Source organism: Natrix helvetica (assembly GCF_964273705.1).
Source record: "Natrix helvetica genome assembly, chromosome: 16".
NCBI classification, from domain to species: domain Eukaryota; kingdom Metazoa; phylum Chordata; class Lepidosauria; order Squamata; family Natricidae; genus Natrix; species Natrix helvetica.
The window spans coordinates 8910485-8923923 of NC_138563.1; the positions used below are offsets into that span (position 1 = coordinate 8910485).

Genomic DNA, 13439 nt, shown 5'->3' on the forward strand with positions numbered 1-13439 from the left:
CTGTTTTTCCTTATATTCTGCCTTCGTTTCTGTTGTTTTTATGCTGTTCTCCATTGCAGATAATGATGATATTATTATTATTGTTGTTGTTATTGTTATATCAGAAAAATTGCTGGGAACAGCTTCAGAATTCCATCCACATCATCCAGCCTCTGTTTATTTATTTTTATTTGAATCGGAATGTGGGTTTCATTATTTGCTTTATTTATGGCTGTAAAAAATAATCTTTTCCCATGTTGCATAACTGTCCCCGTCCCCAAGTTCTTAAGAACATTGGAATAACCCATAATCCTATTTTTGCAGAGGGCAACAAATCCGCTTACTCAATCCCAGAAGCAGGAAAACATATTTTCAATTTCAAAAGTTCTTCCCCCATCTTCTGTCTTTTTCATTCATTCTCTCTCTCTCTCTCTCACACACACACACCTCTGCGTAACTCTGGAATGCCTGGGGCAATTTCAACCAAACTTGGTACACAGATGACTTACTCTCTGGAGAAAAATATTGTGGGTGGTAAGAAACCCCTAACATCCCTCGATGTGTGTGTTCTGTTAAGATACAGCCTGTTGTGCCTTAAAATGGCTTCTACCGTACTGCTGTAAAATGGCTTCTATTATACATGCAGTGGAGTTGCCATGGTAACGGCTTCACAGTACTCCACAAGGGGGGCTCCTTCTGGTAAGGGGGACAAAGACAACATTAGAAATTACGTTTGGTCTGGACATTTCCCCCCTATAAATAAATATCTAGGCCAAACCCGTGTTATTAGTCCTTAATAAAAGAGATTTGGGTGCAAGTTGGAATAAGTCAGCTTTTTCCAGCTTGGCTATCTTTAGATCGATGTTTCTCAACTTCAAGATGGATGGACTTCAACTCCCAGAATTCCCCAGCCTGCAGGGGGTGACCCAACCTCTTCCACAGTGGCTTTGGCATACAGATAGTCCTCGACATAGGGCCATTTTTCACACTTATGACTGCTGCAGCCTCGCCACCATGTGATCATATGATCAAAAGTTGGATGCTTGGCAACCGACTCATATTTATGACGGCTGCCGCGACCCATGGTTACGCGATCCCCTTTTTGCAGCCAGTGGGGAAGCCAGATTCACTTAACAACCGTGTTAACTGATCCAACAACTGTGCTTCACTTAGCAACGGTGGCCAGAAAGTGTCGTAAAACGGGGCAAAGCTCACGTAACCAACTTCCTCGCTTAGCCACAGGCATTTTGGGTTCAAGGGGCAGCCGTAAATCGAGGATTCCCTGCATTTATTTATTCATTTATTTATTTTCAAGATTCGCATCCCACCCCCTTCACAATCCGGGGAATTCTGGGAGTCGAAATCCACCCCCCAAGTTCCAACTTCCCAGCATTCCCCATCTCCGTGGGACGCTGCCACGGTCATAAAGTGTGAAAGATGGTCGTAAGTCACTTTTTTTCCAGTGCCGTTGTAACTTTGAGCAGTCACTAAGCGAACCGCAACCCCAAAGAGCAAACAAACAAATCATCTTAGATTCTTGTTGCAGTCAAGCTGGTTGGATGGTTAGATTCACGCTTCGCGACCTTCCGTGCCACATCTGTTAAGTAAACCCCCGCCATCGTTCAACTTAGTCATTAAGTGAATCCGGCTTCCCTCGCTGATTTTGCAAAAGGGGCACTGCGGCCATCGTAACTGTGAGTCAGTGGTCAAGCAGTTGAGTGCAAATCACGTGATCCCCCCGATGCTTCCGCGGTCGTAACTTTGAACGGTCAGTAAGCGAACTGTGCTTTTTTCCCCCAATACGGTCCCTAAACGCCGAACGCCCAGGTTGGTCCTTTGCAGACGCTCCCTTGGATTAATGGGGAGGAAGGCAAGGGAAGGGCTGGATGCGCATGCGCCCTGCAGGAGCCTTTCCCTTCGGCGGCGCGCGGACTTTCCTCCTCTTGGCCGCAGCCCCGGATTTAAAGGGGCCGCGTCGCCGAAAATGTCCCGCCGGGCGAAGGAGGAGTTTCATCGCTCCTACGCGGTCAGCGACCCCCGCAGCCATCCCAAGGGCTACACCGAGTACAAAGTCACCGCCAAAGTGAGGAAGGGGTTGCAAGGAGAAGCCCCCCCCGCCCAACTCCCCAGGCAGGGCGGGTGTGGGTGCGTTGGCCCCCCGCCCCTAACCGTGCAAATGCAGCCAGAGAAGGAAAGGAGGGAATGGTTTCAGGAGCATGTGCAGAGAGCCGGGGCAGAGGGGAGGGAGGAGGAGGCGTTGGTTTTCCCTTCTGCATTTCTCCCCTTTTATGCAAAAGGGGTTGGGGGCTGCTTTCCCACCCACTCCACTCTCTCCCCAGCCTGCCCCTTGGCAGAGGCGCGCGCGCGTGTAATGCAGGTGCCAGGCGGTGCCATGGGGCTGCCAGTGGTTGAGTCTGGGGGAGATGGGGGGGGATCTTTACCCCCAGGTTGCAATTGCTGGGTCCCCCAGAGAGCATTTGGACATGCAGGAGGGACCTTACTTTGAGCTAATGTGTATGTAATGCAGGTGCCAGGCGGTGCCATGGGGCTGCCTGTGAATGGGTCTGGGCGAGATGGGAGGGTCTCTGCCCCGAGGCTGCAATTGCTGGGTCCCCCAGAGAGCATCTGGACATGCGGAAGGGAGCTTGCTTTGAACTAATGTGTGTGTGTCGTGCAGGTGCCAGGCAGTGCCATGGGGCTGCCAATGGAGGAGATTGGGCAGGCGGGTAGAACTCTCCCCCCAGGCTGCAATTGCTGGGGGCCCCCAGAGAGCATCTGGTCATGCAGGAGAGAGCTTGCCTTGAGCCAGCCTCCTGCTCTGGGCCACCACCACCCCCCTCCCTGGAGTCTTCCGTTCCTGGCATTCCTCAACCATCAATGAGGGCAAAACTTGGCAAGGCGCCGAATGACTTTTGTCGTCCTGTTTATCTCTTTTTTTCCCCTTCCAGTTTGTCTCAAAGGCCAATCCAGATGATACCAAGGAGGTACGTGGACTCAGCCTGCTGAGGGAAGGGAAACCCCTTCACACAACTACACTGTCCTGTGAGGCGGGGTGGGCTGGTGGAGCCACACGCCTGCCTCGACTTAATATGACTATGAATCTTGGTTTACACAACAAAGGCAGTCCTCAACCTATAACCACAATCGAGCCCAACATTTCTGCTGCTGTGAGACATATTAAAGAAGCAAAAAAAAAGAGGGAACATAAGCAGGGAACATTCTATCACATGTGGTGGACCTGCCCCAATTTTAGAAAATATAAGATAATAAAATGGCTCGAAGAGATAACTGAACAAGAGGATAGAGTTGAGGCCGGAATTCTTCCTCCTGGGAATCTTTGATGGGAAAATGGAGAAAAAATTACAATATATAATACTACGCATATTATATATTGTACGCAGAATCGTTTTAGCACAGAATTGGAAACAAACAGATACTCCCCCAGGTCCAATCTATAAAAATCTATAAATGTGCAGAAATGGATGGACTCTCTATGGAAATGAAGGAGAGGGAAGAAACCGAGTACTATCAAATTTGGAATCGATGCTATTCCTGGCTTGAGAGTAAATGTAAAACTTAAGGTACAAGAGAGTGTATTTCAAATAAGCATATAACTTAGGATAGTGAGATAGAGATAGAATTTTTTGTAAATAAGATTGTTACGAAAGATATGGCTACCGATATGGAAAAGCTGTAATAAGTGTAAATTTGTGCTTTGCCTTTTAAATGTTAGAAAATTTAATAAATGCTGTTTTTAAAAAGTAAAGAAGCCAAAGAGAGAAAAGCAGATTTTACAGGGAACAAAAAATCAAGGGATTGAATGTGAGGAAGAGTCATGCGTTCTAAGAACAAAGCAGTTTTTGTCCTAATAGGAGATCCTTCCTGCGCAGATTGCCACAGAGTAAATACACTGAGTAGTTAATTTGCTGGGTTTATCTGCCATTAAGGAAGCGAATAGTGGGTTCCTCCCTTTTCTATGTTTATATGTATGTATGTATGTATGTATGTATGTATGTATGTATGTATGTATGTATTTGTGTTACAACCCCTGGTATGCCTAAATATGGGAGGAAGGTCACTACTCCCTCTTTCTGTCCTTCGGCTCATCACAGAAGACCATGCAGGCAGAAAACCATATTTTTATTTTTAATGTTGCCTTTCTATATTTGTGTTGTATTTGTACTGATAAATAAATAAAGGGAGACTAGTATAGATCTATTTCGAGCTAATTAGCTCTCATCAGCTAGCCATACCCTTACTGGGATTTGAACCTGGGCTGTATTATATCTTAGGCAGGAGTCTTAGCCACTAAGCCACAGGCTCTCCTCCTTATCAGTTGAGCCAGGGAAATAGGTATGTATCAGTACAAATACAACACAAATATAAAAAGGCAACATTAAAAATAAAAATATGGTTTTCTGCCTGCATGGTCTTCTGTGATGAGCCGAAGGACAGAAAGAGGGAGTAGTGACCTTCCTCCCATATTTAGGCATACCAGGGGTTGTAACACAAATACATACCTATTTCCCTGGCACTGAGTCCAGTGCCTGATACATGGATGCGCAGAAGGCAGAGGAGAGGAGAGCAGTGGAAATCTATGGGCCGGTCCTTGGGATGGAAGAGCCACTGCTGCTAGCAAAGCCCCCTGGGGATCAAAGGCAGAGGGAGGAGATGGATAGATGTGGCAGACAACGATTCATCTCCCTGCTGGACGGACTTCTTCGCCTGCAAGAGAAACTTTTTGCCGGGGCTGCCGTCGCGCCTCATAAAGGAATCTTTGAGTTCACTTCAGAGGGTTGGTCGTGTTGCGGGACCTGGGTCAGAACCCCTTCAGATGTCCCTGCTTGGAGAAAACTTAGTAGAGCCACAAATTCTCTGTTGTCGTAATCTCTTCGCAGATCGTGGTCTGGAAAAGATACAGCGACTTTAAGAAGTTGCACACAGACCTGGCGTACACCCATCGCAACCTCTTCCGTCGCATGGAGGACTTCCCCGCTTTCCCGCGGGCTCAGGTCTTCGGTGAGTCCCCATAACAACCCCTCGTCCAGTTTTGCAGCCCAGGGAAAAAACACCAGATTTTGGGGAGCTGTTCCGTTCCCTTCTCCCCCCCCAAAAAAAAACCTGGCTGTCTTCCCCGGGGATTACAACGCTGCTAATCCCCAGCCATTAGGAATCTCTTAAACCTTGCTCCCAATTCTTCCGCAGGCCGATTTGACCCCGAGGTCATTGAAGAACGGAGGAAAGCAGCGGAAGACATGCTGCGCTTCACCGTACACATCCCGGCCTTAAATAACAGCCCCCAGCTGAAGGAATTCTTCCGGGTATCTTCATTTATTTATTCTGTGTTTATTTTGGACATGTGGCAACCCAGCGATCAAGAGCTGCATTGGGTAGAGAAGGAGGGGGGTGGGGGGGAATGACTTGCGCAATCATGGTTTGCCAGGGTTACAAAGTTTACCGCAGTTCTTAAATCCTGAATCTTTTTATGCTATAAAAGCCACCCAGAGTTGCTGGATGCGAGATGGGCGGCAAATAAATTTCATAATCAATCTATATAAAAGTGTGTGTGTGCCCGTTGCAGCATAACTCTGGAACGCCTCGCACAATCTCAACCAAGCTTGGTGCACGGATGATTTACTCTCTGGAAACAAATACTGTGGGGGTAAGACACCCCTAACACCTCTTGGAGTGTGTGTTCTGTTATGGTACAGCCTGTTGTGCCTTAAAATGGCTTCTACTGTACTGCCGTAAAATGGCTTCTACTCTACAGTGCAGTGGAGTTGCCATAGTAACGGCTTCACAGTACTTCACAAGGAGGCTCCCTCTGGTAAGGGGGAATATCTAACATTAGAAATTACGATTGGCCTGGACATTTTCAACAAAATCTGGGCTTTTCCTGTCTAATATAGGATTAGGATAAATAAATATCAGGTAACATCGGGTTATCAGCTAGTAAATAAATAAATACAGGTTAGTCCTCTACTTACGGCCACAATCAAGCCCAGAATTTATGACGCTGAGCGAGACATTTGTTCAGTGAGTTTTGTCCCGTTTTGCGACCTTTCTTGCCCACATCCTTTAAGTGAATCACTGCTGTCGTTAAGCAACAACCCGGTTGTTAAGTGAATCCAGCTTCCCTCGTTGATTTTGCTTGTCAGTCAGTCGCAAAAGGGGATCGCGTGACCCCGGGACACTACGACCGTCATAACTTTGAGTCAGTTGTCAAACAGCTGAATACAAATCACGTGACTGCCATGGTCGTAAGTGTGAAAGATGGTCATAAAGTCACTTTTTTTCAGGGCCATTGTAACTTTCAACCGTTACTAAGCGAACTGTTGTAAGTCGAGGACTAGCTGTAATCCCAAATAAACAAACAAACAAGTTGTCTCGTGTGATTGTGTGAAAGCAGACGCTTGCTTTGTCCTTGCAGGGCGGAGAGGGGCAGAGCAGTGCCAGGCAATGGGAGTCGCCTTCGCTGCCCCTCCCTCTCATCCCGGTGCCCGCGGCAGGAGTCGAGCAGGGCGAGGAGGCACTGGGGCTGGTTCAGGATGATGGGCTGCTGGACCCCAAGCCGGAGGTGGCCAGCAAAGATGCCGTCTCTGAGACCCAAATGGAGAACCAAGGTACCCCCTTTAAGGCTCTTGATGGCAAAATGAGAAAGGTTGAACATAGCATTTCCTTCCTTCCTCCCTCCCTCCCTCGTCTCCCCCTTCCTTCCTTTTCATTCTTTCTCCTTCCTTCTCCTTTCCTTCCTTCCTCTCGTCTCTCCCTTCGTTCCTTTCCCCTTTTTTCTGCCTTCTTTCTTTCCCTTTCCTTCTTTCCTGCCTTCCTTCTTTATCTTCCTTCCTTCCTCCTCTCTCCCTTCGTTCCTTTTCCCTTTTTTCTGCCTTCTTTCTTTCTCCTTCTTTCTCCTTTCCTTCCCCTTCCTTTCTTCTCTTTCTTTCTTTCCTGCCTTCCTTCTTTATCTTCCTTCCTTCCTTGTCTCCTTTCATTCTTTTTCTTTTTCTTTCTTCCTTCCTTCCCTTCTCTCTCCCTTCATTCCTTTTCTTTCTTTCTTTCTTTCTTTCTTTCTTTCTTTCTTTCTTTCTTTCTTTCTTTCTTTCTTCTTTCTTTCTCCTTCCTTCTCTCCCTCCCCCTTCCTTTTTTCTGCCTTCTTTCACTTTCTCCATCCTTCCCCTTCCCTCCTCTCTGGGGGCATCCTGTGAGTTGAAGTCCACCCATCTTAAAGTTCCCAACATTTTGCTCTGATGAATTGCATGCCTGCAACCAGCTGGAACCCTAATCTTCAGGTTCCGTAATCCACCCCAGATGGGAGCTGACTAGAAGTTGTGCTCCTGCGTTTACTGACTGGTGCTTCTATCACAGTGGAGGCCTCTGACACTCTGGATCAAGAGGGAGACCTAGATGCCCTCTTTGCCTTCCGGGAGGAAGAGGAGGATGAAGCCAGGAACGACTCGCCTTCCCACTGCCTCTTATCGGTCCAAGAATTAGCCCTCTTTGACCCCTTCTCCAAAGAAGGTAGGTAGGAGATGAAGACCCACTAACAACACATCCTCTTTCCATGCGCAATCTCCCCATGAAACATAGAATCCCAGGGCTGGAAGGGACCTCAGAGGTCTTCTAGTCCAACCCCTTGTTGTGGCCCGCTAGCAGAGCTGGCAGCAGACTCGGACACTGAGGAGGTTGGGGAGGAACATGCGCCAGTCCTGGAGTCTGAGGAAGGCTCGGATGAGGGCTCTGTGTCGCAGGCAGAGAGGGGGCCAGTTATCAGCTGCCTTCGGAGTCGGACATCAGTGAGGCAGAAGAACAGCTGGAGCCTGTTCCCAGTGTGCGCATGCGCAGAGTGGCCAGGCGAAGGGAACAGCTAAGGAACAGGGGTCGACTCGGGAGTAAGGCCACAGTTGGACGATGAATGGCCCCTCCCATAGGGAATAAAAGAGGAGCAACAGGGGAGTGGAGTTTGCAGGAGACAATGAATTCATTCCTGCATTCTTGCCAAGTATTGAGGCATCTGAAAGATATCGGCCTGGCCACTCTCCACGCCTGATCAAGGTCAGTAATTGGGAACTCTCTTGAAAGACCATGGCAGAGGAAAGACTTCGCTGGAGAGGAAGTCACTGTCAATTAAATAAAAGGTTTTTATCGGGACGAGGACTCAGCTTCCTGCTGCTGGGGAAGCCTAGGTCAGAATAGTAACTTTAAGACTTGTGGACTTCAATTCCCAGAATTGGACTCCAACTCCCCATCCTAGCTGGGGAATTCTGGGAGCTGAAAACCACAAGTCTGAAAGTCGCCAAGGTTGGAGACCCCTGGACTAAACGTACCCTCAACCGTTCCTCATACAATTTAGCCTCCCATTTATCTTCTTTGTTGATTTTCTGGCCATCATCTCCTTCTCAAACCAGCTGAGCATCTTCCCATCCGTTCTCATCCAGCTTCTACTGCCACCGGTCTCTCCCACGGAGAAGGTCTGGCTTCCCTGGAGGCCTTGGAGATCACCAAACCAGAAGTCCTTCTCAGCGTGGACACGACGCAGAAACCCGAGGCAGAAGGCAGCAGGTATCTGCCCCAAGCGACGGAGAGGATCCGGCAAGCTGTGCTGTGTGAAGCCTCCAAGGACTATCAGGGTGCCTTTGACGGCTACCGCAGCGGGGTTGACTTGCTCCTTCAGGGTCTGCAAGGTAGGTTGGGTTGGGGGAGGGGGCATCTCTTTAGCTTCTGGGATTTTTCCCAAACTGGTGTTGTGGCCCGCCAGTGGATCTGGCAGCAGATTCGGACAGTGAGGAGGGTTGGGGAGGAACCTGGGCCAGTCCTGGAGTCTATGGAAGGCTCTGAGGAGGGCTCTGTGTCAGAAGCAGAGAGGGGGCCAGGGCCGTCTGACAGTTATCAGCTGCCTTCAGAGTCAGACATCAGTGAGGCAGAAGAACAGCTGGAGCCTGTTCCCAGTGTACGCATGCGCAGAGCTGCCAGGAGAAGGCAACAGGAACAAGGGTCGACTCGGGAGTAAAGCCACAGGTGGCCGGTGAATTGCCCCTCCTATAGGGAATAAAGAGGAGCGAAAGGGGAGAGGAGTTTGCAGGAGACCATTAGTTCAATTCACTAGGGTGAAGATCTGCTCCTGACTTCTTGCCAAGGAATTGCTGCTACGGCATGGAGTTTGGAAGATATCGGCCTGGCAGCTCTCCAAGTCTGTAGTTGTGAAATCTCTTAAAAGATTGTTTGCCGGGACTTTGCTGGAGAGGAATTAACTTAAATAAAAGGGGTTTTATCGGGACAAGGAGTCTGCTCTAAGTCACAACAACTGGGGAGAAGTTTGGTCCCTGGATAAGTGCTGAGCACAGCTGGAACCAAAGCCTAATCCAGGTACCTTGGATGCTCTGTCTTTTAGCAATCCTGGTTTGTGCGTGATGTGCGAATACGGCTACCAAACCAACAGGCTGGGTTGGTGCAATAGGCAAATCTAAGGGGGGGGGGGGGGAAACCATTATCTAAGCTCAACACTTAACCAAGTTTATTGTGTCGTGCAAGGTTAAATGTTAAGCTTTGTGTGGTTTGAGTGTGTGGTGTGAATGTGGCCATTGATTCTAGGCCAGGAGAAGGCAATTCTTAGAAGCTGTAACCCCTGGTCACCTGTTATAGGTAGTCCTCGTTTTACAACAGTTCATTTAGTGACCATCCAAAGTTATAACAACACCGTTTCCCACACATAGGAAGACCGTTGTAGCATCCCCACAGTTGTCACGTGATTTACATTTGGATGCTCGACAACTGACTCACATTTATGACGGTCGCTGTGTCCCGGGGGTCACGTGACCCCCTTTTGCGACCTTCTGACAAACAAAGTTAGTGGGGAAGCCTGATTCACTTAACAATTGGGTTACTAACATCAATTGCGTTGATTCGCTTAAAAAACAAGGCAAGAAAGGTTGTTAAATGGGGCAAAATTCACTTAACAAATGTCTCGATTAACATGATAAATTTTGGACTCGATTATGGTTGTAAGTTGAGGACTACCTGTATTCTGCTAAATGCTTTGAGCTGCTGTTTAACATTTGGGGAGGGGGGGTTGCTGGCCAGATTCCAGGGTCAAGTGAGGGGTGCGGTGGCCGAGAGGTGGCGCTTTCGCCTCACAATCGGGAGGCTGTGAGTTTGATCCTGGGTAGAGGCTGATATTTCTCTCTCTCTCTGGGCACAATGAGAATATATCTGCTGAACAAAACTCCGCTCTGGCAACATGAAAGGCATCCGGCCAGTAAAACACTCAGCTCCATTCAATTGCCCAGACTGTACCCCGCAAGGGATTATAGGGTCGCTAAATGATGGTTCCAGAGTCCAAAAAGAGATCTAATGTCTTCCCGTTCGCAGGCGATCCCAATCCATCCCGCAGGGAAGCGGTGAAGAAGAAGACGGCCGAATACCTTCAGAGAGCTGAAGAGATCTTCCAGCAACATTTGAAGCACCTGGAACTGTGACTTCCAATTCCTCCAGGAGTCGCCTTGTATTTATTTCCCGCTGCCCACAGGGTTACAGCTTCTGACCACTTTCCCGAGGCCATTTTTGGTCATGGGTTCGGAATTCCCACCTAAAACAAGTTTGTACATTTCCCCCCCACCCCTGCAGCTGAATTCTTGGCTTTCGTTGTGTATTTGGGTCCTTTTCAATCCTCCACCCTCGATCCCGGGCTCGGTACGTTAATCCCGGGCGAAAAATAACTTTGGGAATTTCTCTTCCCTTTGGGGGGGGGGGGGAAGCGGGGGGATGTCGAGGCTGGTCGAAAGGGCTTCGGTTTACGCAGCCGTTTTGTCTGAATGTGGAAATTCCCGTTTCACTTGATTCAACTTCAGAGGTTTTCCCCAACTCCCTGCGTGTTAAAAAACTTGGAAGCAAACAGTTTGTGTGAATGCAAAGCCTAAAGAAGGAATTCTTTCATGTTTTTATTTCTGCAAGTCCTCTTTAAGAAGTGCCTTCCTTTCTTGAGCCAGCTTGCCTCTGTTGTCGATTGTCCAGTAATTGCTGTGGACGTCCAAAGCGACACAATCCCAGAGAGAGAAGAATATTTGAGATCACCGGGCAGAAATATCTTCTTCTTTTTTTCCCCCTTTTCCAAAAATGAAAGGCAAGAGAATAAAGAGGTCTGAAATGTTTGAGGCCAGGGAGAAAAATAATTCTGCATATTTTCACTGGAACGCCTTCCAATTCATTTATCACATTTATTTATTTACCAGGCGATAGTCCGACGTTACCCGGATATTTATTTATAGGGGGAAAATGTGCAGACCAAACGTAATTTCTAATGTCGGATTTTCCCCCTTATCAAAGGCAGCTCCCTTGTGGAGTACTGAGACGCCATTAATGCGCTGTACAGTAGAAGCCATTTTTACAGCAGTACGTTATAAGCCGTTTTAAGGCACAACAGGCTGCATTTTAACAGAATACACGCCCCGAGGGGTTTTAGGGGTGTCTTACCCCCACAGTATTTGTTTCCAGAGGGTAAGTCATTTATGTACCAGGTTTGGTTGAAATTGCTAGAGGAGTTCCAGAGTTATGCTGGAACATACATACACACACAGCCAATTTTATTTATATATATATATATAGCTATCAGCTAACAAAGGCAACATTAAAAAATATGGTTTTCTGCCTGGATGGTCTCCTGGAGTGAGCCGAAAGACAGAAAAGGGAAGCAGCGTGTTCCCTCCCATATCTGGGCATACCAGGGGTTGTGACACAATATATACATACATACATACATACATACATATATGTATTTGTGTTACAACCCCTGGTATGACTAAATATGGGAGGAAGGTCACTACTCCCTCTTTCTGTCCTTCGGCTTATCACAGAAGACCATGCAGACAGAAAACCATATTTTTATTTTTAATGTTGTCTTTTTATATTTGTGTTATATTTGTACTGATAAATAAATAAAGGAAGACTAGTATAGATCTATTTCGAGCTAATTAATCAAATACGGCATACCAGGGGTTGTAACACAAATACATACCTATTTCCCTGGCTCAACTGATAAGGAGTCGAGCCTGTGGCTTAGTGGCTAAGACTTCTGCCTAAGATATAATACAGCCCAGGTTCGAATCCCAGTAAGGGTATGGCTAGCTGATGAGAGCTAATTAGCTCGAAATAGATCTATACTAGTCTCCCTTTATTTATTTATCAGTACAAATACAACACAAATATAAAAAAAGGCAACATTAAAAATAAAAATATGGTTTTCTGCCTGCATGGTCTTCTGTGATAAGCTGAAGGACAGAAATGAGGGAGTAGTGATCTTCCTCCCATATTTAGGCATACCAGGGGTTGTAACACAAATAAATACATACATGCATACATACATACATACATACATGCATGCATATATATATATACACACATATACATACATACACATACATACATACATACATACATACATACATATGATAGATAGATAGATTATAGCTAGATTATAGATAGATAGATATTATAGATAGATTTATTTGTCAAATTTCTTTGATACCCGTCTTACGGTTTAAAGCGACTCTGTTGCCTTCCCCAAATGTGTTGGGACACCCCCTGCCCTAATTCCAAGCTGTTTCATCTCTTTGAAGAGTACAATACAAAAAAGTGGAGATTCAAAATGATAATCTTTGAATTTCAAATCAAAAGATCGGCTGTGGAGAGAAAGCTTACTATTCAATGGTGATTGGGACCAAATTTCTCTTAAATTTGAATTGATGATTAGTTAATGATTACTCTCAGAAATACAGTTACAGATAGCCCTCAACTTAGGCCCACATTTGAGCTCAACCTTTCTGTTGCTAAGTGAGGCAGTTGTTGAGTGAGTTTTTACGCCTCATTTTCTGCCTTTTCTTGCCGCAGTTGTTAGCAATAGCAAATTAAATAAAGGTACTTCTCGGTTTACAATCATTTGTTCAGTGACCATTAGAAATCATAACGACGCTGAAAAATGTGGCCTATGACTTTCACACTTACGACTCTTGCCGTATCTCCGTGGTCACGTGATCCAAATTCAGATGCTTGGCCACTGACTCATACTTATGACAGTTGCAATTTCCTGGGGTGACGTGATCCCCTTTCGCGACCTTCTGACCAGCAAAACCAAATGGGGACGCCAGGTTCTCTTAACAACCATGTTACTAACTTAGCTGCAGTGATTCACTTAACAACGGTGGCAAAAAGGTTGTAAAATGGGGCAAAACTCATTGAACTGCCTCACTTAGCAACAGAAATTTTGGGCTCAGTTGTCGCCATAAGTCAAGGATTGCTATACGATGGAAGTAATCAACTCTACTTAATTTATTCTTAAAAGGGACACTGTGGCTCATTGGCTAAGACGCTGAGTTTGTCAATCAGAAGGTTGGCGGTTCGAATCCCTAGCGCCGCGTAACGGAGTGAGCCCCTGTTCCTTGTCCCAGCTTCTGCCAAAATAGCAGTTCGAA

General features: G+C 46.8%; 1 protein-coding gene across 2 annotated transcripts; it reads left to right on the forward strand.

The window, feature by feature from the left end:
* Positions 1-1879: 1879 nt before the first annotated feature.
* On the forward strand, positions 1880-11144 carry SNX15 (sorting nexin 15). 2 transcript variants are annotated; one of them, XM_081968562.1, is made up of 8 exons: positions 1880-2062; positions 2928-2963; positions 4878-4998; positions 5185-5300; positions 6410-6602; positions 7345-7497; positions 8385-8660; positions 10345-11144. In XM_081968562.1, exons 1-8 carry the CDS (start codon positions 1964-1966, stop codon positions 10449-10451), a joined length of 1101 nt encoding a protein of 366 aa, XP_081824688.1. In that variant the 5' UTR covers positions 1880-1963; the 3' UTR covers positions 10452-11144. The 2 variants fall into 2 exon arrangements, with proteins under 2 accessions (XP_081824688.1, XP_081824689.1); XM_081968563.1 differs by having other exon boundaries at positions 1882-2062; positions 8415-8660.
* The last annotated feature ends 2295 nt before the right edge of the window (positions 11145-13439 follow it).